General features: G+C 49.2%; 9 protein-coding genes across 9 annotated transcripts; 3 read left to right on the top strand and 6 right to left on the bottom strand.

Annotated features, from left to right (window-relative positions):
* Window positions 1-510: 510 nt before the first annotated feature.
* On the top strand, window positions 511-1,650 carry VFPPC_01118 (homoisocitrate dehydrogenase, mitochondrial precursor; the record flags this gene model as incomplete). Its single annotated transcript, XM_018281003.1, has 2 exons — window positions 511-535; window positions 605-1,650. The coding sequence occupies 2 exons, from the start codon at window positions 511-513 to the stop codon at window positions 1,648-1,650; spliced, it is 1,071 nt and encodes a 356-aa protein (XP_018149484.1).
* A 297-nt stretch (window positions 1,651-1,947) lies between these two features.
* VFPPC_01117 (elongation factor G 1, mitochondrial precursor) lies at window positions 1,948-4,519 on the bottom strand (the record flags this gene model as incomplete). Its single annotated transcript, XM_018281002.1, has 4 exons — window positions 1,948-2,002; window positions 2,069-4,092; window positions 4,156-4,267; window positions 4,350-4,519. The coding sequence occupies 4 exons, from the start codon at window positions 4,517-4,519 to the stop codon at window positions 1,948-1,950; spliced, it is 2,361 nt and encodes a 786-aa protein (XP_018149483.1).
* Window positions 4,520-4,978: 459 nt separating this feature from the next.
* VFPPC_01116 (aminotransferase) lies at window positions 4,979-8,316 on the bottom strand (the record flags this gene model as incomplete). Its single annotated transcript, XM_018281001.1, has 5 exons — window positions 4,979-6,117; window positions 6,190-6,476; window positions 6,576-6,751; window positions 7,079-7,768; window positions 7,834-8,316. 5 exons carry the CDS (start codon window positions 8,314-8,316, stop codon window positions 4,979-4,981), a joined length of 2,775 nt encoding a protein of 924 aa, XP_018149482.1.
* Window positions 8,317-8,964: 648 nt separating this feature from the next.
* On the bottom strand, window positions 8,965-9,231 carry VFPPC_15298 (hypothetical protein; the record flags this gene model as incomplete). Its single annotated transcript, XM_018293051.1, has 1 exon — window positions 8,965-9,231. The coding sequence occupies one exon, from the start codon at window positions 9,229-9,231 to the stop codon at window positions 8,965-8,967; it is 267 nt and encodes an 88-aa protein (XP_018149481.1).
* Window positions 9,232-9,640: 409 nt separating this feature from the next.
* VFPPC_01114 (ATP-dependent permease ADP1) lies at window positions 9,641-13,119 on the top strand (the record flags this gene model as incomplete). The annotated part of the gene is made up of 4 exons (XM_018281000.1): window positions 9,641-9,795; window positions 9,846-9,958; window positions 10,039-10,329; window positions 10,424-13,119. 4 exons carry the CDS (start codon window positions 9,641-9,643, stop codon window positions 13,117-13,119), a joined length of 3,255 nt encoding a protein of 1,084 aa, XP_018149480.1.
* A 301-nt stretch (window positions 13,120-13,420) lies between these two features.
* Window positions 13,421-14,011, bottom strand: VFPPC_01113 (hypothetical protein; the record flags this gene model as incomplete). Its single annotated transcript, XM_018280999.1, has 1 exon — window positions 13,421-14,011. The coding sequence occupies one exon, from the start codon at window positions 14,009-14,011 to the stop codon at window positions 13,421-13,423; it is 591 nt and encodes a 196-aa protein (XP_018149479.1).
* A 641-nt stretch (window positions 14,012-14,652) lies between these two features.
* On the top strand, window positions 14,653-16,792 carry VFPPC_15297 (nucleolar GTP-binding protein 2; the record flags this gene model as incomplete). The annotated part of the gene is made up of 3 exons (XM_018293050.1): window positions 14,653-14,750; window positions 14,807-15,533; window positions 15,917-16,792. 3 exons carry the CDS (start codon window positions 14,653-14,655, stop codon window positions 16,790-16,792), a joined length of 1,701 nt encoding a protein of 566 aa, XP_018149478.1.
* Window positions 16,793-19,009: 2,217 nt separating this feature from the next.
* Window positions 19,010-19,647, bottom strand: VFPPC_13002 (hypothetical protein; the record flags this gene model as incomplete). The annotated part of the gene is made up of 2 exons (XM_018290779.1): window positions 19,010-19,431; window positions 19,500-19,647. The coding sequence occupies 2 exons, from the start codon at window positions 19,645-19,647 to the stop codon at window positions 19,010-19,012; spliced, it is 570 nt and encodes a 189-aa protein (XP_018149477.1).
* Window positions 19,648-20,486: 839 nt separating this feature from the next.
* Window positions 20,487-22,355, bottom strand: VFPPC_01112 (amino acid transporter; the record flags this gene model as incomplete). Its single annotated transcript, XM_018280998.1, has 1 exon — window positions 20,487-22,355. The coding sequence occupies one exon, from the start codon at window positions 22,353-22,355 to the stop codon at window positions 20,487-20,489; it is 1,869 nt and encodes a 622-aa protein (XP_018149476.1).
* Window positions 22,356-23,016: the final 661 nt, after the last annotated feature.

Genomic DNA, 23,016 nt, shown 5'->3' with positions numbered 1-23,016 from the left:
GTAATGGTAGCGTCTTCACAATACCTAAGTACCTAAGTACTTTACCCAGGCACGCAGACTGTGATCAATTGGGGCTTGGGATTGGGTCTGGTGCTTCCATGGTCGGGAGGTACCCTGGTTCCTGGGACTCTACGGGTCCAAGTACCGAGGTACCTAGAAATTGGTTGTGGCAGCATTAATAGTAGCCTTTGGCGTATTTACCAGTTGACACCTTTTGCCATTTTTCTGGGAACATTTGAAGTGCCCTAGGGAAAGTACGTAGTAGCCCATGGCCACTTATTGTGATTGTTTTGTGTAGCAAATGTCTTGGCGTTCCGACAAAGGTCTCAGAGTGTGGTTGTCTGGTTAAAGTGGCGTCCAGCACACCGAGAACACGATACCTCGACCAATCTCCGATTCTCGGCTCGGTGGGCTAAAATTCAACACCCTCAACATCTCGAATGCTCAACTGCTATCGTTGATGCCTTGATTGCTCGTTAACGTCGCAAATCGCTACCAACAACACCCAAGATGTCTGTCCGCACACTGAGAATTGGTAAGATTCCACCAACCTATCTGTCGGCTAGGTTGACCCGAAATATCTAACAATCCAATTTGCACACAGGTTTGATCCCAGGTGACGGAATTGGCAAGGAGGTAATTCCAGCCGGACGTAGAGTTCTCGAAGCCCTACCTAGCTACCTCAACTTGAAGTTTGACTTCGTCAACCTCAAAGCAGGGTTCGAAGCCTTTGAGCAAACTGGCTCTGCGTTACCAGATGCCACGGTCGATGTCCTTCGAAACGAGTGCGATGGCGCCCTCTTTGGAGCCGTCAGCTCCCCAACACATGCCGTCAAGGGCTACTCCTCACCGATTGTCGCCCTCCGCAAACGTCTTGACTTGTACGCCAATGTTCGTCCCGTCAAGACTGTAATGACTGCCCCAAAGCCAATCGACATGGTCATTGTCCGCGAAAACACCGAAGATCTCTACGTGAAGCAAGAGAAGACTACTGACGGTCCGGACGGTAAGGTGGCGGAAGCAATCAAACGTATCTCGGAGAAGGCCTCGTTTCGAATTGCTGCTATGGCTGGTGACATTGCCGTTCGCCGCGACAAGATCAGACAATCCGGGGTTCCCAGCATTCATAAACAGCCTCTTGTGACCATCACCCACAAGTCGAATGTGCTCTCGCAAACAGATGGCTTATTCCGTGAAGCCTCGAAACGGGCACTCGCTGATCCAAAGTACTCCACTGTCAAGGTGGAGGAGCAAATTGTTGATTCCATGGTATACAAGCTCTTCCGCCAGCCAGAGGATTACGACGTCATCGTTGCCCCAAACCTCTACGGAGACATATTGTCAGACGGTGCTGCTGCGTTGGTCGGTAGTCTGGGACTCGTCCCCAGCGCCAACGTCGGTGAAGGTTTCGCCATTGGAGAGCCTTGCCATGGTAGCGCACCTGACATTATGGGCAAGGGTATCGCAAATCCAATCGCTACATTGAGAAGTGCAGCTCTGATGCTGGAATTTCTGGACGAACCTGCCGCTGCAGCCAAAATATATGCTGCTGTCGATGCCAACTTAGAGGAGGGTAAGCTCTTGAGCCCGGATTTGGGGGGCTCAGCCACAACTCAGCAAGTAGTGGAGGATATTCTGAAGAAGCTGTAGGAACTTCTACTAGGGAGTCCAAACTCGATAGCAGTGGTGCAAAAGCCGTCGGAGAGGCGTATTTCTTTTACTTTGGACCCTGAATTGAGAATTGGGACATTATCCTACACCCAGATCGCCTCGAAACTCCCGATGTTCCATAACAAGAGCCGTGATGTACTCATGAGAAACAAGACCAATGAAATGTAGCTTATTGGATTTACTTCTAGTCTACATGTTGTTTTACACAAGAGTGATGTTACATATTTCTCTAGTAGTCTAAGACTCCACACAATACACACACAAACTATTTTTCATCTATTTTGTTCTCTTTGCTTCAAGTTCGGCTTCATATTTAGCAACAAGCTCCTTCCTAAATGGTCGTATTAGTATATCACGTCCACACACGCATACGTGGTAAGCGATTCAAATTACTTACTGGAGATGGGGTGGTGCTGGCGCATAATGACTGAACTCCATGCTGAACTCGCCCTTCCCTTGTGTTGCAGCTCTCAATTGCGAGCTGAAACCGAACATAGCATTGAGGCTGCAATCACAGATCAAAGTGAACTCCTCGCTGCCAATTTCTGTGTCGTGAATAGTTGCGTTTCTCTTGTTCATTAACATCAGAATATTGCCCTGAAACTCGTTGGGTGCGGTAATGGTGGTCTTCATCAGCGGCTCCAACACTTGGCCGCCCGCGTCGGTAAAAGCCTTTTTGAACGCCATTTGCGTAGCCAGACTGAAGGCATAATCAGATGAATCCGTAACATGGGTAGCACCATCGTTGATGACCATTTTAGTTCCAATAACTCTATGCCCAAGAAGGGGGCCTTTTTCACAGGCTAGGTCGAAGCCCTTGGCGCAGGCTGTGAGGAATTTATCCGGGATATGGCCGCCGATAACCTGGCTTTCGTAGTGATTATCTTCGGGCTTCTCATTCGGCTCAATCCAGCCAGCGACGCGAGCAAAGTCGCCAGGTCCACCGCTCTGCCGGCGGAGTAAGTAATCAAACTCGGCACGACGAGATATCGTCTCCCGATAAGCAACGCGCGGTTGGCCAGTGATACACTCCGTCTTGTACTCACGTTTCAGCCGCTCAACATAGACCTCCAGATGCAATTCCCCCATGCCAGAGATGATGGTCTCTTCACTCTCAGGGTCTACATGCACACGGAATGTCGGATCCTCTCGCTGAAATCGATTCATAGCTTTGCTGAAGTTGTCTGCGTCGGCGGTCCGCTTTGGTTTGATGGACAGAGACATGACAGCATCTGGCACAAACATGGACGACATAGAGTATGGCAGGCCGCCGTCTGTGAACGTGTCTCCAGACGCACAGTCAACACCAAAAACCGCACATATTTCTCCTGCGCCAACCTCAGAGACATCTTCCATCTCGTTGGAGTGCATTCGAACGATGCGGGGAATTCGGACTTTCTTGTCTGTTCTGGAGTTGAACAGGTAAGTTCCCTTAGTGAGAGTTCCTTGGTAAACACGAATATAAGTGAGCTGGCCGTAATTGTTCTCCTCAAGCTTAAATGCAAGACCGACAAAAGGTAGTGAGTTGTATGGAACTAGTTTGACAACCTTCTCATCTTTGGATTTGTCTAGAGCAGTGTTCTCGATCTGCGACGGATTTGGAAGATATTCGCAAATAGCGTCAAGCATAGGTTGGACGCCTTTATCTGCCAAGGCAGAGCCCATCAACACCGGTGAGAAGTTGCGCGCTATTGTGGCTCGTCGAATAGCTGCCTTGATTTGTGAATTTGTTGGCTCCTGCTCTTCCAAAAATATCTCCGCGATCTCGTCATCGACATCGGCAAGTTTCTCAATGAGGACCTGGCGTTTTTCTGCGGCTAGATCTTGTAAAGCAGTAGGTATGGTGTCAGATCTGACTTTAGTACCTCGAGGTCCTTCGAAATATATTGCCTTCATCTCGATCAAGTCCACGACGCCTTCGAATTCGTCTTCTGCTCCAATGGGGATCTGGATGGCGGCTGCTGGCATCTTAAGCTTCGAGTTAATTTGTTCAACCGCTTTCCAGGGGTTGGCACCCATGCGATCCATCTTGTTGATGAACGAGATTCGGGGAACATTGTAGCGCTTCATTTGCCGATCTACGGTAGTGGTTTGCGATTGAACACCACTAACGGCGCAGAGAATCATGACGGCGCCATCGAGAACGCGAAGGGCACGCTCAACCTCGATGGTGAAATCAATATGACCCGGAGTGTCGATCAAGTTAAAGTGATACGACACCTCCTTACCATTCTCCGTCTTTTTCCAGTCGCAGAATGTAGCAGCAGATTGAATCGTAATTCCCTTTTCCCTTTCGAGTTCCATAGAATCCATCTTGGCGCCAACAGCGTCCTTGCCCCTGACCTCGTGAATTGCCTTGATGCGGCCGGTGTAAAAGAGAACACGTTCGGTCGCTGTTGTCTTGCCGCTATCAATATGGGCCTAAGAAAGGAGCAGGTCAGCCATTTTACGATGATCAGTGGTTCCCCAGCTGCAAATCCTTACGGCGATGCCAATATTCCGAACTCTGGAGAGCCTTTGTGCCTCTTCAGGCGCCATGTTGGCCTCTACATACTCCGGTGTCAAATTAGCGGCATCATCTTGCGCTTTCTTCAGTCTGTCACATTGCAGAAATATTAGCAAGTCTATACATATGCAATTGTCCCCCAGTGGTGATGCGGTTTCGCGCCTGGTCTTACGCTTCTTGGGCTGCGCTGGCTGAGCGTCCCAGTGTCTGGCTGAGGGCTCTTCGTGCTGGATTGCTCACTTTTGGCGAGTCGAATTTTCTACAGCGCAGAATGACGGATCGCTGCTGTGCGCTGAACAACAGGCGGCATTGGAGCAACCTAGCAGTCCCAGGTATGTTCATGATGTGAATTGCTCTCAAAGCAACTCCTGGTATGCATGCACAAGTCGCATCACCTCTCAATCTTCATTGAAACTTTTTTAGGGGTCCCTCAAAGATGCGATTCGTCGCCCCTTCACGTGCGCCTGTGGGCCATGCCATGGTTTGAAAATGCCTGGCTCTTATTGGACCGTCGCACAAGTCACAGTGCCTGACATTCATCACCGAGTTTATTAGAACCTTGAATGGGATCTACGTGCGCATAAGCTACGTGACACGCAAGGAACTAGTCAATATATACATCAATCCGTTTGAGGGAAGTTTTTGGCGCTGCTGTAGCTGCCAACCAAAGTCCCTGAAGAATCACGCCGAGGCTCCAATAAATGCTCCAAACACAGTGTCCATGCCAATAAACAACGATCACGCCTTCACCTATCATGCAGTGGTTCGCTTTAAAATGAAGGAAGTAAAGAGACAAGACGATCAGTCAAAATATGCTAACACATCCATCAAAAGTATAGCAACAGCCATGCTGACGAGCATCAGCCCATCCACCGACATAGGCTCCAGTTGGCTACCCACATTGCCTGCTTGAAATCCTTTCGCGGCAGATTGTCCGGTTTGAGTTGGCTGGGGCTGTGTATCGGATTGAGTACCGTTATTTACTGGAGTCGCCGAAGGAATAGTTGCCCCTTTGCTCGCAAATGCTATGACATTTGATTTTGTGGAGTTGAAGTCAGTGGGCGCCATGCCCACTTCATTGTTGATTAAATCATAGACTACATAGGCAGAACGTAGAAACGTGTCGCCTAGAAGCCATGGCGTGTCGGATGAGCTTTGAATGCCAAATTCGCAAATGGCCTGGCCTCTGTGAGGACCATCAGAAAATCTTGGTGGTTCTCCCGTTGTCAAAGGCAAGACAAGTTCGTCCATGGTGACATTGATGCGTGGGCCAGCAGGTCCAGAGAAAAGGAAAGAGAAGTAACCAGCATGATTTGCATAGGAACATGGTAGGATAGCCGCTTTGAAAGTAACATCGTCATATGTTGCTCCAACTTCCTTCCACACCTGAGTGGCCATATCCGGAGGTAAGTAGGTGAGAGTTGTGCCCGAGTCGAGGACCACTCCCAAGGGTAGCTCCTTTGATGTCAATATGTCGCTGCCACTAGGACTACTTGCTTCTAGGGAGAACATAGAAACGACAAAGTGGGTGAATTGCCGATTTTGAGAGAGTACTGGGAGTCTAGTCAAATTTCCAACGTACTTCTCGGTATCAATGCCACCAAACAGAATGTTTCCGGTACTGGCATCCAAATCGTTTAGCCATAAGCTATAAGCCACAGAGTTGATAATGCCAGCCTCTTGCATGGCTATCGGCAAGTTCGGGTATATTGCATTTGCAGTTTCGGTGGATGCCTCGTTGTTCGCATAGCCCACGCCAATCAAGCCAAAGGGCACATCCGTGTTCTTTCCCAGACCCATAGTAAAATTATCTATCGATGATGGGCCGAGCTCGAACTTGTCAGCAAAGTAGTCGCCTTTTGAGGAACTATTATCCTGGTAGGATATGTCGAAACCGTTTCGTACGATGATGTCGAAAGTACTAGATTGTCTAGGGTTAACTAGTAGCGGTTGCCAGTCAGCGTATCATTAATGCAAAAACATGTTCTTGTCTCCTCTCAAATGTGACTTACAAGAGCCCAGAGGACATCCGCCTCGGGATTTGTCCAAGCAGACCTCGGCTTCGTTAGAAGGTACCCAAACATCGCTGCTTCCAGTATCGAGCTGTAGGGAAAGCTTTTGGCCAGGCGTTCCAATCTGAACAGTCGCAAAATATCCGCCTTGAGTTTTCTCATTAGATACATCTGATTGAAGTGTCGGTCCAGAGCGACGATAAAGGTTTGCTTGCTGGGTTTTCTGAATATCCCATTGTACCACCTGTCCAATTACGGTGGCTATGAGCGTGGCCGTCGGGACGGCACTAAGACATAGGACTTTAGAATTCTTCATCGCCAACACGCCAGTTTGAAATGAGAGCAACGAGGGGGATCAACGCGTTCTCTAAGAGGCTCCTGTCTACGAGGACTCTGGAACAAGATTACAATCCGGAAAGGAATCCGCTCGAAGATCTTTAGCGACATCGACCCGGCCGGCGAGACCGGCCATGAAGCCTTCGTCGTTCGGGAAGTCAAGTGCCGGAAGCGTCGTCATCAACTGGCTAGTGAGGTGGGCTTGCTTGAGTTCCAGGCCAAGCCTCTTTTGATCCACGTTAGTTGGAACTCCACCCACCAAACCTGGTCCTGACCAGTGCCAACTGTTGAGTCAGCAAGACCCTACTGTATTTCAAAACAGTAGTGCGACTCCAAACGGAATTGTATGAGCAGTAGGATGGATTTATTCGCGGTGGCTCTTTCTTCGTTCTATGCCGTTTTACCGCTTGCCGGCCCGACTCCAGCTCTTTTCATGCACTCAATTCAGCGAAGACAACGCTGATACCATTGCCACTTGTACCACGTCCAATGACCGATGTACAAGTTAATCACGAACTGTGGCTATCTCTTTACTCCACCAGCCATCTCTTACATACTTGTCTAGTTTCTTCAATGCTTCCTGGAGCACAGCGGTCTCACAAACGTATCCGACTCGAACAAACCCAGCAAAGTCTTTGCCACCACCGAAGCACAGCGAACCGGGGCAAAACAGAACCTGAGTTTGTTTTAAGAGATCTTTGCAAAATGATACATCATCGACTGGTCGGCCGTGAGCCCAAAACTGAATGAAAGCTGTGGTTCCTGCAAAGGGTTGTTCCCAAGAGCAAATATCACTATGATTGTCGATAAATTCCTTTAATATGGAAAGGTTTCTCGACGCCAGTGCAATATTACGCTGTAGTAGGCGGTCTTTGACCGGCAGCGACAGTGCATAGCTGGCAATGTAATCGTCTAGTTGAGAAACGCTGATGGTTGTGTAGTCTCGAGCAGCGGCAAGAGTCTGCATTATAGTTTGGTCCCTGGAGGCGGCCCAGCCAATCCGTATTCCTGCCAGAGCAAATGCCTTCGACATGGACCCAGTAACAATGATTCTCTCGTAGTCCAAGGCGGTAGCTGGAGGAGGTGAGTTGGGACCCCTATGCCCATCGTGAAACAAAGGTCGGTATACTTCGTCCGATAGCAGAATAATGTTCTTCTCCCGTGCTAGTTCCGCAATGCCCTCCAATGCCACGGTGGGAATTACTGCCCCAGTTGGGTTATTCGGGTTATTGATGATGATCATCTAGGTAATAGGATTTAGCGGATTGCGTTTATATGAGATGGCGGGAACAAATGCTTGCCGCGAACCTTCGTGTTGTGCCTTATTAGCATACGCAGCTCGCCGACATCAGGAATATAGCGTGAGTTTGATCGTAGCTTCCATAAGGACACGTCGGCCCCGAGGCTAGCTGGAACGGAATACAGCTGTTGATATGTTGGATAAACGCACACCACATGGTCCCCTGGTCCGAGCAGACTATACAAAACGAGGAAGTTGGCGTTTATCGCACCCTGCGTGATAATGACATTATCCGCATTCAGCTCATGCCGATTGGCATCACCACAAAGTTGCGCGACTTTCTGCCTCAAGGCTAGTGATCCCCGAATCGACCCGTAGGTAAGCCTGTGAGATGTCGGAACTTGTGCGGGCTTCTCCTTGTCGTCAGAAAGACCAGATAGGTCATCTATCGAAATTGAGGAGCAGCATGTTTCCGCAACATTTAATACGTTCGGCGTGGTCTCGTACTCATCCATCCATTGTTCCACCTCAAAGCGTTCGAATTGTACCATTATGACACACCAGGAGGTATATCCGAAAGCAGTAGGGTTGAATTGGAACCAGGAATCCCAGTTCGCAAAAACAAGGCGGAATAATCAAGTGATGTTGTCGGGATCAGTCTGCAATGAGACGAACGTGGTTTAGATGCTAATCCACATCTATCCAAAGTAGTACGTTAAAATGGCATGCCCAAGCTCTGATTAGGGTCCAAATTATTGAAAGGTAAAGGCCGTGGTTTTCTGGGATGTTTGTTCCCGCTCCAGAAAAAGGCGCGCCTTTCACCTGAGGTTAAGAGGGCAGGTTATGGTGCTGAAATCCGCCAAGCATCTCCACACATAGTGACATGCTGATCATGTGGCACCTACATGGAGAAATTTACCAAGACCATGGACGCATCCCACATAATTTTCAAGCTAAAAGGCGAGATGTTTTTGGCTGAGGAAATATTGTCCACCGCTGGAATAGTATCGGTAGTAAAGACTGGCACATACTGCCGCGCTGGCCAACACAGGGCTGATTCTCTCCGTCTCAGGCTTGATTGAACAAAAGCCCAAAATCCGGCTAACCATGTGTCAGGCAATGAACCGGCTTGTGAGGCAGGGCCAGGGCCAATTTGAATGTCAACGTTCTGCTTTTGAGCGTAAGATGTTGCAAATTTCTCAGAAGCCCTTGCCTTTACCCCTGATGGTGAAGTCCAGCAACTCAACATCATAGATACAGTCCGTAGGTCGGCCATGTGTGCAAAGTGAAATATAAGGATATTCATCACTCACTTCAAAGTTAACAATTGAAGTGCACGTTACGCCGCATGCTGCTACGTCTTTGATTAGCCAAATACTTATCACTTCCCACTCTATCCAGGCGCATGGCGCAGTGAGCCGTATATGTCCCTCACATTGTTCCCAAGTCGTCCAAGGTTGCCACATCTCGACATGTCCCCTTTCCCCATTCAATCCCGATGGCCTGGATGCAGGGGTAGAGTGTGGTAACTGTCACAGCGTAGTGGCCTTCTCCGTTCTTCTGTCAGTGTGGGTCGAAAGTCCCAGGACTGAATTCTCCATGCTCCGTACATAGGAGTGGTGACATTGCATGGTTCTGTGATTATTGGGGGTCCCAAGATCACTTGACGTTCTCATTGCCGCTAGTCCACAACATTGGTCCCCAGCTGTGAAACGTGCTGCCTGTTTGTTGCCTTAACTTGGCCAGACCCACTGCCAGTGACGACGTCAAGGTCCCCAAGTTGTCACCTTGGCCTTCGACGACCAAACACCACGAGCGGCCTTCGTCTTGTAATTCCTGCGCCCGCAACCCTTTTGCATGTTTGTTCTGGCAGCCATGGCTCCGTCGCTATGGAGAAGCTTGGCTCTTGGGGCTATGGTTTATCTTCCCTCAGCAGTACTAGCCTTCAGGAACTCCTCATATCAAGATATTGACATACTGCGGTCTAAACTCGCCTTGATGGATGACAGGCCTCCTAACTGTCCTCCTTGGTAAGTTCCACCGATGCTATGGCAATGTCTCTAATTCTAACTACCCGCAGCTTCAACTGTCTTCTTCCATCCCACGTCTGTGCTCAGTATGCTGGCTGCAACGAGTTCAATGGGAAGTGTGACTGTCCGGCAGGCTTCGGTGGCGACGATTGCCTTCAACCACGTAGGTGCTACTTTTACCGCCTAGATCTCTGTATTCATCTTGAGGCGCCTGATCATACGCTAATGAATATGTTTATTTAGTTTGTGGTTCCCTAGCAAAGGGTCGAGATCGACAAATGCGCTCTGGGGAAACGTGCGATTGCGACGAAGGGTGGACCGGGATCAATTGTAATGTCTGCACAGACAATAGAGCTTGCAACGCGATGGTAGAAACCGGGAAAGGAGGTGTCTGCTATCAGAACGGCGAGGTCATACATCAAAACCACCAACTTTGCAAGGTGACTAACAGGAAGATCACGGATCTTCTCGGCGAACAACGACCCGAGGTCACCTTTTCCTGTCAGAAAGAAGAAAAAACCTGTGACTTCCAGTGTACGTCTTGGATCTCATCTGCCCCAAACAAAGGGCCTTATTGGCCGGTTCCTAAGTGTTATCTACTAGCAAAAACTAATCCGCTACTTTACAGTCTGGGTCGATGCTGTGGAATCGTTTTATTGCCACTTGAGCGATTGCGACTCCAGTGCCGAGTTTGGTGAAACCAAAAACACCACGTCCTACAAATGCGACAAGATACGCTGCAGTTGCATCTCAGAACGCATGTTGTGCGGCAAGGATGGCTCAATAGATTTAAGCGACTTTCTCGACCAGGCAATTCGCGGCCCTGGGGGCTTCCAGTGCACCCAACAGAATGGTGGTGCTCACGACTGCGCCTTTAAAGAGCCAGAGATGGACAAACTTATTCGCAGCCTGATTGGTGACTCTAGCATCCTGCTTGATTGTCAGGCCGGAGAATGCTTGCATGAGACCCAGGTTCCAGGGTACAGAAGGCCGGTGAAGCAAATCAATACGCCTCTTATTGCTGGAGTCATCGCTATTTGTGCACTATTTGTTGTGGCTGTCATTATCATGACCTGGGTTCTCTCACGCCGAAAGTTGAGGTATGGTGCGATTCGCCTGGAGGACTCCGACGATGAAGCAACCAAACTCATGGCTGAGCATAAACCCGCTACTCTGTATTTTGAGAATGTCTCATATCAATTAGGTGGCAAGGGTATCCTGGGTGGTATCCAGGGTGTTTGTCATCCAGGTGAGGTGACGGCAATCATGGGCGCTTCTGGGGCGGGAAAGACAACCTTTCTGGATATTCTTGCTCGTAAAAACAAGCGCGGCTCGGTAGAAGGCACTTTCTACGTGAATGGTGAGAACGTCGGCAGCTCAGAGTACAAAAAGGTTGTTGGGTTTGTTGACCAGGAGGACACAATGCTCCCAACACTCACTGTTCACGAGACAATTCTTAACAGCGCTCTTCTGCGATTGCCCCGTGATATGAGTCGCGCGGTGAAGGAGCAAAGAGTATTCGAGGTAGAAAAAGAACTGGGCATTTACCATATTCGCGATTCGCTGATTGGGTCCGAGGAGGGCAAAGGGCGTGGTATATCTGGTGGTGAGAAGCGCCGGGTTGGTATAGCCTGTGAGCTGGTCACCAGTCCCTCTATTCTCTTTCTTGATGAGCCTACCAGCGGATTGGATGCCTTTAACGCGTACAACGTTGTCGAATGTCTTGTTACCCTTGCGAAGAGTTATCAAAGAACGGTCATATTCACGATCCACCAACCTCGGTCTAATATTGTGGCCCTGTTCGACCGCCTTATTTTGTTGGCACAGGGCAAAGCAGTTTATTCTGGCCCATTTGCCGAATGCCAGCCGTATTTTGACTCCATAGGATACGAATGCCCACAAGGTTTCAACATCGCCGACTACCTTGTTGACCTCACGATGCATGCTGGTCGAAGCGTCTCGGCCGATGACGGGGGTGTTGCAGTAGATGCGGCTAGTGTCGGTCCCAGCAGCACAAAGGCAGTGAAATCAATAGCAAGTATTTCGGGGAATAGCACAGGTGAAGACAGCGTCGGAGAACTGTCACCATCTCCTAGACCCAGAAACTTTCGACGAGACTCAATTCGCCAACGGCAAGAACGCGAGCTATTTACTCGACGTAAGCAAACAGCAGACACCACGGCATCCTCTGACGCTGGTGGGGAGGAGGCAGGCAATTATAAGCTTCAGTTAAATCCCACAAACGCGCTGCTTTCACAAACTCGAGACGATCCTCACGATCTACCCCCGGCAGCAACAGCAAACTCGGTCACTGATCTTGATCTCATGACGCAAGCATTTTCTCGGTCCAAAATAGCGCAAACGACTCATCAAGAAATACGCCAGGCTGTGACGATCGCAGCTGAGACCAATGGCTCAAATGCCAATGGCTATATTGATGATAGACCCAGCCTTGGTATTGGTGTCATAGGGCGTGGATATGCCCGTGTCGGTTACGTGGGACAGTTTATCATTCTTTCTCAAAGAACGTGGAAAAATCTCTATCGAGATCCGATGCTCATGCTTACCCATTACGCAATTGCCATAATCCTCGCCGTCTTCTCAGGATACCTCTTCTACGGTCTAACAGATGATATCCCAGGCTTTCAGAACCGGCTAGGTCTCTTTTTCTTTCTTCTTGCTCTATTCGGATTCAGCACTCTTACGAGCTTAAATGTCTTTTCAACGGAGCGTCTTCTGTTCCTACGTGAGCGAGCAAACGGGTACTATTCGCCAATTACCTACTTTGCGGCCAAAGTCTTATTTGACATAATTCCGTTGAGAATTGTTCCACCAATTTTAATGGGGTCAATTATTTATCCAATGACTGGGCTAGTTCCCGACTCAGCTCATTTCTTCAGATTTTTGTTGGTTCTAGTCCTGTTTAATTTGGCTGCCGCTGCCATCTGCCTATTCGTCGGCATTCTATGCAAAAACGGCGGAGTTGCCAACTTGATCGGTAGCTTGATTATGCTTTTCAGCCTTCTGTTTGCAGGATTTTTACTTAATCACGACGCAACACCCCCCGGAGCCCTATGGCTCCAGACATTATCAATCTTTCACTATGGTTTTGAGTCACTCATAGTGAACGAAGTGGTTGAGCTCACACTTGTTGACAAGAAATATGGCCTCGACATCACAGTACCTGGTGCCGCAATTTTGAGCTCCTTCGGCTTCGATAATGGTGCTTTGTGGTCGGACGTTCGCAATTTGGGCGTTTTTGCCATAACCTTTATCGTCATGGCATACATTGCGATGCACTTCCTTCTGGTGGAGAAACGATAGAAGCGACGACTTTTCATGTGTTGTAGCCACAGTATTGTCTCTTTCCAGGTTTCGCTGGACACTCGAATCGGTACATACTCCACGAAGGCGACATTCAACGCAGCGATGCATTTGCTTCAGCGCCGGTACTTGTATTCGACTAGCACACGGCATATGACCGGCGGTGGGCTCCTATATAGAATCATTTTGATTGGTCACGGTATTTCGAGTCTCGAAATGCAGTGGCTTAGAAGAGACCTATTATTACAGCTAGTTTAGGAACACGGCAGATACTACATACAATATACAAAGCACGAGACAACTAGACCATCCTGCCCCCAGTCAAATCCTCTGCTATTCTCTTTTGTCTCTTTACTGAGCGGTCAGATTCCGTTTGGTCAGCCTCCATGACCTTTGTCGAGCCCCCAGTGGCAGTCTCCATCATGTTGGCAATGGACGGTGGTTTGCCATAGGAACCCCACATATTCTCAGTCATCCCATGTCGATGGATCTCTTGACTCCGTTTCTGGAAGTAATCCTCCGCAAAGACTTCGTCGATCTTCGCCTTCAGCTCATTCTCATGAACAATGAACTGTGAGGCGCTTGTATAAAGTTCCATAAGGGCATCCCTCCGAGCCTCTCTTTTCTCCGTCTCTCTTGCAAGTACCCTTGTGCGGCTCCTATCGGCACGAGCAAATCGAGCCGGATCAGGATACACCTTCGTATCCATAATGGCATCCAACACAGTAGGTCTAGTGAATCTGTCGTCCTCCCTTTCTGGAGCCGCGCTGGCTTTGTTGTGTTTGTAAAACCTGCGGCTCACACGTTCGTCTCGGGATTTATCCATATCTTGCCGTCGGATCCAGAGGGCATCTATACCTTCCTTCAGATTAGTACGTCTGCTCTCTGCCATTGCTTTTTTCCATTGTTGGGCTGCCGTGGTTGCTTCGCGAGCAGACTTTGTCGAGCGCGGCGCTGTCTTGTGCAAATATTCTGGTTGAGTTTTCCTATTGCCTTCCACGCGAGGAAATATTTCACGTGGTATTGGGAGATGGCCACGGACTCGACGAGGTCTGGCCTCGTCGGACTGTGGGGGGGTAGGTAGACGAATGTACGATGGTGACTCGGGCGGTACACGATTGGGCCGAGCTGAGGAAGATGAGAAACTCATGCGCGAAATTGAGAGCATTCGCTGTGCTTGGGCACGAAAACACGGCCCGGGGGCGCTAAAGGACATGATTTCTGCTAAAATCGTGGTGATCTGTTGAGGTGAAGAATTTGGGAGCTTCCACAACAGGAGCTGGAGACACGGGCTTTGGAAAAATGCTGGTGCCATTGCCTGGACGCGGATTATTTCCTTCCGAAGCCAGCCTAAGCAGTCTGAACAATGCCCTGCGCTTGGTTACCAAGGTTTGCTGCGGGTAGATATGAGGAGGTGGGGCAGGCAGCGAATCAGGTTTAAATTGGGCTCATCCCAAAAAAAAAAAATCCGGCCAGTTCGTTTCTACTTCAACATCAACTGATCTTTTCCCAACCAGAAGGGCTTTGGTCACCATGGGTACGGGAAAGAAAGAGGCCAACCGGCGAGTCCGCCAGGGCAAAACAGGGGATGGCCTCGCAAATGTGCGCGTCAAGGGCGAAAACTTTTATCGGTATGTACTACTCCCCAACACCGTGTCGAGCATACCAATTAACTGTCTCGCGTAAGCAATGCGAAGAAGGTCAAGACCTTGAACATGTATAAGGAGGGGAAGGCGCAGAGAAATGCCGAAGGCAAGATAACCAAGGCCGCCTCTTACCAATCTCGGGACGTCCCAGATGCTCGAATCGAGCCGAATCGAAAATGGTTCACAAATACCCGAGTTGTGTCACAGGACACGCTCAATGCGTTCCGGGATGCTATGGCTGAGAAGGCAAAAGATCCTTACCAAGTCCTCCTCAAGTCGAACAAACTTCCTATGAGTTTAATTCGAGATGGTCAGGACACTAATGGGATCAAACAGCATAAGGCGAAGATGACCGTCGAAACCTCGCCTTTTGCTGAAGTATTTGGGCCAAGGGCGCAGCGCAAAAGAGTTAAACTCAATGTTAGCAGCCTAACGGATCTGGCTGGGGATACGGAGAAGAGTATGGACTCGTACCAGGATCGTTTGGAGCAGGCCAGACTTCTCAGCGGGCTGTCTGGACAAGATGAAGAGGAGCGCCAAGTGACCATGGCTATTGAGCCAGTTTTCGACAAGGGCCAGAGTAAGCGTATCTGGAATGAGCTCTACAAAGTTATCGATTCCTCTGACGTCGTTATCCATGTCCTGGATGCTCGCGATCCCGTCGGAACCCGATGCCGGAGCATTGAGAAATATCTCAAGGAAGAGGCGCCACACAAACATTTAATTTTTGTGTTGAACAAGTGTGATCTTGTCCCAACCAGCGTTGCCGTAAGTCCCGTACTGAACACCCGCCGCCGCCACCCAGACGGCAACTCCCTTCCCAGAGCCTTCCCAGAGCCACTTCTTACCAGTGGTGCAATCCCAATGTCCTTTGTCAGGACTCCTTCATTCTCTCTCACGAAGGTTGTCTGTTACGGTGTTGGAATATTAATCATACCACTCTCGCCTGCCGTCAATTCAATATTGACGGCATGATGGGTGCCGTTCTGGCACTATCATGAGGTGGTCCATGTGTCTATGAGTTGAAGTCTACATGATCCTCTGCGGAGCACAAACTGGAGATTTCTTAGTGACGACACATACATACCCTCTTGTAGACATCTGTTTGTTTCTACCACTATTGGGAAGTTTATGCGCTAATTCCTAACTAGGCTGCTTGGGTTCGAAGCTTATCCAAGGAATATCCAACATTGGCTTTTCACGCCAGCATCAACAATTCATTTGGCAAGGGCTCCTTAATTCAGCTATTACGACAATTCTCCACACTCCATGCCGACAGGAAACAGATATCTGTTGGTTTGATTGGGGGCCCCAACACTGGCAAGTCTTCTATTATTAATACTCTTCTGAAGAAGAAGGTCTGCACTGTCGCCCCTATCCCTGGTGAGACTAAGGTTTGGCAATATGTGAGCCTTATGAAGAGAATATACCTCATAGATTGCCCGGGCGTTGTACCGCCATCAAGCACTGATACTCCTACTGACCTTGTCCTCCGCGGCGTCGTCCGAGTCGAGAAGGTAGAGCATCCAGAGCAGTACATATCAGCGCTTGTAGATAGGGTAAAGCGTCATCACATGGAAAAGACGTATGATCTCAAAGGGTGGACAAATGCGACTGAGCTTCTCGAGCTCCTTGCCAGGAAAAGCGGCCGCCTTCTTCGTGGAGGAGAGCCTGACTTGGATGGCGTCGCTAAAATGATGTTGAACGATTTTATGAGGGGTAAAATTCCCTGGTTCACCCCAGCTCCGTCGATGAACTCCGACAGCAACGGTATTGCTGGCCGTGACGGACGGCTCGGTGAGATGCCGAAAAAACGCTCCATAGAGGACACTGAGGATCCCTCCACAAGTACCTTGCCTACGGTTCCTGGGAAGGAGCACGGTGCGACTGATGCAGATAGCGAAGAAGTCTTCGAAGGCTTCAGCAGCGACGCTGAGCCACCTACCACCTCAGACCCGACCACCGACGCATCCGTCATACCAACCGCTACCAACTCATCGACCAGCAAGCGGAGAAAGAAGACGTGACAATGGTGATCCCGCCATTGCCAGTCCGGGTCGGTAATGGCAACCTCCTATTCCAGGGAATATTCCAGTAGACAGCATGATATTGTTTGGCTTGCACCAAGCGCTGCACTGGAATACGCATTGGGGATGTAGCATATCGGGGCTTCCCATAAGCTCTCTTTATGAATCAAGAGCGACGTCGCAGGTTGATGGGTTTCCACAAGACCGCGACTGTTGCCTCATTTGCCGTCATCCACGCATGCGTTGAGAATGTGATGATGGGCATTGTTGCGGCTAATTCGTAGGCTGATCGGCATGGTTAACTGTGCCAAGATACCGTGCTTGACAGTACCTGTTACCACCACCGGTCCTGGTTTTCACCTGGGAACAGGCTGCACTGCTGAACCCGTGTTCGCTTGTGTACATGTGGTGGACCGAGAAGTAGGACCGAATGTACATGCAGACCATTAGTTTCGGCAGATGATGGAATTTTGACTGGGTATTCTCCCACTTGTTCTGGTCATTCTACGAATTTCCAGTGTACTGTGTTCGCGAAAGAGGTACAGCGCTGCCCGTTGCAGTACAACATTTGGCGCTTCAGATGGGACTTCTACGGTCTGTCGTGGTGAAGTCGTGGCCATCATTTAACCTCATACCTTTCTTATCCTCCCATTATATGACATTCTGACCTTCGGACTCGTTACGCATGCAGGGCCGGACACGGACATCCAGCACCTTCGCTGTCGCGAAGAGGTGGCATACCCGTATCCTGACGAGGTATTTTGGCCGGCCATTGGTATTGACTAAGGGCGGAGGTTGAATCATGGCAATCTAAGTGCCGATACGCAATACAATATCTTATATACCAGGTAGCAACCGAACATCATTTCGGCATACAGGGTAGACCATAAAGGTGCTTTGTCTGTGGCAATTTAGACGAGGATTTATGATGATGGAGTATCAGATATATTGAACCTGATGTAATTTTTCATTTGACAGACCTTTGTGGTCGTGTGCACCATGGCACCATACGCAGAAGTTCGGATGCATAACCTCGTAACTACCATCACCGTGCCCCGATGAAGTGGTGGATCTGGTAATGAAGCACTGGCTGTGGCATCGCAAGACCATATGCACGGCCGTGCTGGGAATTTCGTGAAGACGGATATAGAACCGGACCAGCTCATCGATTTAGGACAGGTCAAACTGAGCCCACCAGAAGATAGCACTGAGGCACTTCACAGCACCTTGGAATCCTTGCACCTCAGACAACCCCCGAGTGGCTCGTCTCCTGTAAGCATCATATACTTGACGATTTAGCCCTAGCCCATAAACCTGCTCTCCCGCCGGAGGATACGTTTACGATCCGAACATGCTAATCAGAGGAGTCCCGTCCCTGGAAAGTGCTTCGCCTTATGCAATTTCGTCTTGGCAGATAGCATCAACCAATGGGTTACCCGTCTGGAATGCGTTATCATCAAAGACACCAGCGTCTACGTGCTTCTAAAGTAGCTGTCTCACCTAGTAAGTATAGTTAAATACACTACACTATAGAGAGGACCTTGCTAGGTTGGCTGACACCGGGTCGGCTGACAATTTGCATTCAATGTTCGCTAGCAATTATATATGACGGTGCGTGTTCTGTCTGCATCGAACACTGCAGAAAACGAGGCTATATAAACAACCCAGCGGTAGTTAGATAATGTAAGAAGCTTTAACTTTTCTTCTGAAGTTTACAGGAAATGGCCAGCTATATCATAGTTTACTTCATGGGTATGGGTACCAAACCGTTGCTGCGTTGCTGCTAAACAATGCCAGCACCATCATGACACGCACTGGTCTTTCGTAGTGGAGGGAGTGTCGGAAGAGTGTCAACATATTGCTACTTCCTCCGACTTGCATGCTCAAAGCACCCCCAGACGACTGCACTGGTGGTAACGGCATTTAAACCGCCCGGTGAGGTCAACATCAAATTTACCAATATGAGTGTCATATCGAGGTTTCGCCTCGTTGGCGTAACATATGGTGATAGCGGCATGACGACTGAGGCTGACGTGCATTGGGTGATTCACGGCCTCTCTCTGGCGGCCTCGTGCCTGAGGAATTGTGAGCTGCGGAATATGTTGTCCATGAGAACATTGCCCCAAGTCGTGTTGGTGATGAGTTTACTTTCGTCTTCACACCCCCCCGTGGCTGATTTTGTGGTCTCGAATCCGCGTATGTCAACAAAGACAGGATTTACAAGGCTTTCGAGAGGTGCGCAAGAATGCCACGACGACCAAGTCTTCCGAGGGTGCCCGGCTGGAGTTTCAGACGTTCCTCGATTGCCGTGTAAGGAACGCCCTGGTCTCTCAGTCTCAAGCTATCGATCAACGTCCTCATATCCACAAATCTTCTGCCATGGCTTCTCGTCTGACCAACCTTGGCGGTGTCATCATCTGCCTGCTGTTGAAGGAATTCACGGGCTTCAAGGACCGACAACGTAGCATTATGACTAGATAATGCGTACTTTGGTGTATCGCTCAATTCTTGTCGCATGTGTGTTTTGGCTGTTGACGATGGGGAGAATGTTGGATTTGGTTGTACTACACCCATTTGCTGAAGTCGACGGGAGAAATCGCCATGTGAGAAGTCGGGATCGCTTCCATCCGCTATTATTGCTACATGTTGCTCGAGTTAGCCGTGTACGTGGGTGTGCACATTGTAGCTGTGCATAGGAAGCACATACCGTGTTCCTTTTTGCCGCTGCCACTTGGCAACTTCGCATGTTGCTTCGTTTGGCTTAGATTCGCTGGTCCGCGATTCTGATCTCGCACTGGGTATCGTCTTGCAGCTACTGGGGTAGCACGGCCGACTTTCGATGTCGATGAGCCCATTCTTTCCGTTCTCGTTGCTTAGGGGGCTCGTTGATAATGACGACCTACATAGAAAGGCACCTCTGTGACAGAACTAGATACCTACCCCCGTAGATACCCAGGTGGGGCAGCACCTGACTTTTTGTGACACCCCCGTGCCTGCCCACCCAGGTAGGTATTTATCACCAGACGAGGCATGTCATCAGTTTGTCGCCATGTCTGACGAGGCGGCATACTCAAGCCATACATACGTTTCTTTCCACAGTATAGTTCGCATCGTTGTCATTGATGTGTTGTTGGGTGATTTAGGCCATTTGTAGCTACTATATGCTACAAGGAGAAACATAGAGGTCACAATATTGTATATGAAGGTACGGAGTATGTCTTACTGCTAGGCTGGGCGAGCAGAGAAAATGATTCTACCATCAATGGTTCTCCCAGCATGGAGGAGGCCACAACCATTGGAAGTTTTGGACGGTGGTGGCACGGCGGAGGTCAGCAACAAAATTGGCCAACAGTCAGTCCGGCCACAACCAAATTGTTTTGCCTTCCGAGTGTACATCTGCTATCAATTGCTCGCCAATCATAGCGACCATAAGTATCAAACACCAATGGAAATAGATGCTTCGGAACGAATACGGGATGCGCATGAATGGATTCGGTAGCTAGAGGGGCACCGGGTTAGATTGCCATCGAATGGAACGGAACGACACATAGACCGGCGCACATGTATTTAGTCCTACTTATTCCTAAAACATCCCTATTCTCTTAGCAGGATGTATTGATCTCTTTCCATGTCACCCTTTTATGTGGGTGTGAGGGAGAGGTCGTTGGACGCAGACCATTGCTCACCCAGATGTCTAGCCCTGTATCCATTGCGCAGCCGTGACCGAGGTGGTGTAGAACATGGCAATCAATCCTAAAATCATCAGTACAAGGTCAAAAGCTTTGACCCAAGGGGAAGCCGCAATGCCCTTATAATGCAGATACGCCGGATAAATGTATACGAGGGGAACGCATGCGAAGCTTCCAATCAAAGCGACAAATTTGTCCAAATCGCTGGCACCAACCATACTGATGCCGACACAAAGACCCATAACCGCAGTTCGAACTGCGTTCTTCTGCCACTTGATTGCAATGCTTTTCTTTCCCGTTGCTCTCTCCCCGAATAGCGACGTCTCTAGGATACGAACTGCCGGAAAAAGCTGAACGGGCTCGCCGGCAAGAACGGCAAGAGAATAAAGAAATTGCACCGCGTTCACCAGTGCAGAGCCCTGAGGGAAGTTTGAAATGACCTGAATCTTAGTCTTCTCGCCAAATGTGGCATAGCAAAGGGCCCCCACTGATGTAAAGATGATTGTAATGAGCAACATCACGAAATAGAGGAGCCCACTGAAATGCTCCGGCTTCTTCATGCTAGACTGGATAGGAAGGATAAGTCCTATACCCTCAAAGGTGAAAATAGCAGAACCAATGGTCAAAGTGAATGCCGAAGGGTTGAAAAGTCGCACTGTGGGGTCCATCCCGTGGGTTGCCAAAGCTCGCACGTCAAATTGCCAAATGTACACCAAGCCAACGAGAATAAAAACATCAGCAAGTAAGGCGACGGGCCCCAACTTAGAAATATTTCGAATTAGCGCCAGTGGTACGAGAGGCACGAGCTGTAAAGCAATCAGGCCCGGCACTCCAACGCTAATGTTCTGGTGGCCTCGAGTGATGGCATCCAAAAAGGAGTACAGGTTCTCGGCAGTAAAGATGAGTCCAGTGCAAACAAATCCCAGCTGGGATAATGCAATGGAGCCAAGAATGAGGTTGCGAAACTTAGGACCAACAATGGCTGCTCCTAATTCGCCATAACCACCGCCGTATCTTTGCCGGCAGTCGAGCAGGAGGCGGAAGCAAAGACAGTTAATCAGCGACACAGCCACGAGTGTCAAAGAAGAGAAGAGAATGCCACCGTTGCGAAATGCCTTGGGAAGGAACATAATTCCGGTTCCAATGAAGGCCTTGATAAGTGTGAAAAATGTCTTCACTGTGCTAGCGTCGCCTTCCCGTGCAAGCCGTCTAGAGCTGCGGCGTCGTCCCGGTGCCGGGCGGCGAATAAGTGGACGGCGCTCGTCAGGCTCGTCTACGTCACGATCTTCAATCGCGGACTCGTCCTCGGAACTGGTGTCCTCGTCCTCCAAGTCTTCGCCCGCAAAACTGCCATATAAATCGAGAAAGTCGATAAAGTTTCGGGCAACGATCAAGGTTCCACTCAATCTCCGGCGATGTCTTCCATGGTGTTGAATGTGTTGGCGCCGAAATCCTCCTGGAACGCGTTGCTCTGGGTAAGAGAGCTCGTCAGTAGGGCTCAAACGCGGTGACGGCTGGTGGGAGAAGGTTGCGGCTCGTCGCAGAGAGTTTGCGCGAGCTTTGATCTTGAACATATCACGGTGTATGTCTCCACCTTGCAGTCTCAGTGATGACTGCTCGTCATTGTTTGCTGAGGAATCGGCATTATCTTCTGTTGTCATAGTACGGCCAACTTCAGTCAAGTCTGCCGCTGTCGTAGACGGATCTGGGCTTTGTTGAAGATGTCCTGTCGAGCTGTCTACCACAGCTTGGGACGATAGACTCACTTCTGGATCAGCAGAGTAGCCCTCCGGTAGATATCTGTCGAGGATTGCAGCATGTCGGTGGCTCTTGCGGCTGCTAAAGCTACTTGGGATCTCGTCATTGTCTTCCATGGTCAAGGCGAATTACTAGGGGAAGGTTGATCATGAAAAAGCAAGGCGGGGAGAGGGAGGGGCGAAAGTCCGTGGTGTCAACCATCTGAGGCCAAAGATAATAATAATAACAACAGTAGGCCCGCCCATGGATCACGTTCTGTTTGAGTCCATGGTTCGGCTAAGAAGCGTGAGAATGGCTTCGCAGAGAGATTATGTCTAGTTGTTCACCATGCCTCTTGCCGGATACTTAGGCAAATTTTAGCATTTAGTTACAACAATTAATTGTTTGCCCCTCCAGACTTATTGTGAACCCTGCAATTTAGCGTTAAAAGTCGAAAAATTAAATGCTACAGGCTAATTAATTGCACCCGCAGGTTGCCACAAAAAAAGTGTTAAAAAAAGAATTTTTCATCGCGACCTTTAAAAAAAAAACTCCCAGCAAGTCTTTAGCAAAAAAAAAAAAAAAAAATACTTCCATAAATTTTTGCGCAATTGTTTTATTTACAACATTAGGTAAGCTTAGATTTAATTTAAAAATACAAAACTCCCAGGGAGTCTTTAGCCCCCCCCCCCCAAAAAAAACACCCCCATTAAAATTAATTACAGCGTAAATTTTTGCGCAATTGTTTTATTCACAACATTAGACTTGGGTTTAATTTTAAAGACTATTTTGACACTA

Source organism: Pochonia chlamydosporia, chromosome 1, assembly GCF_001653235.2.
Source record: "Pochonia chlamydosporia 170 chromosome 1, whole genome shotgun sequence".
NCBI classification, from domain to species: Eukaryota; Fungi; Ascomycota; class Sordariomycetes; order Hypocreales; family Clavicipitaceae; genus Pochonia; species Pochonia chlamydosporia.
Note: the sequence above shows the minus strand (reverse complement) of the source record. Positions and strands in the feature narration are given on the sequence as shown.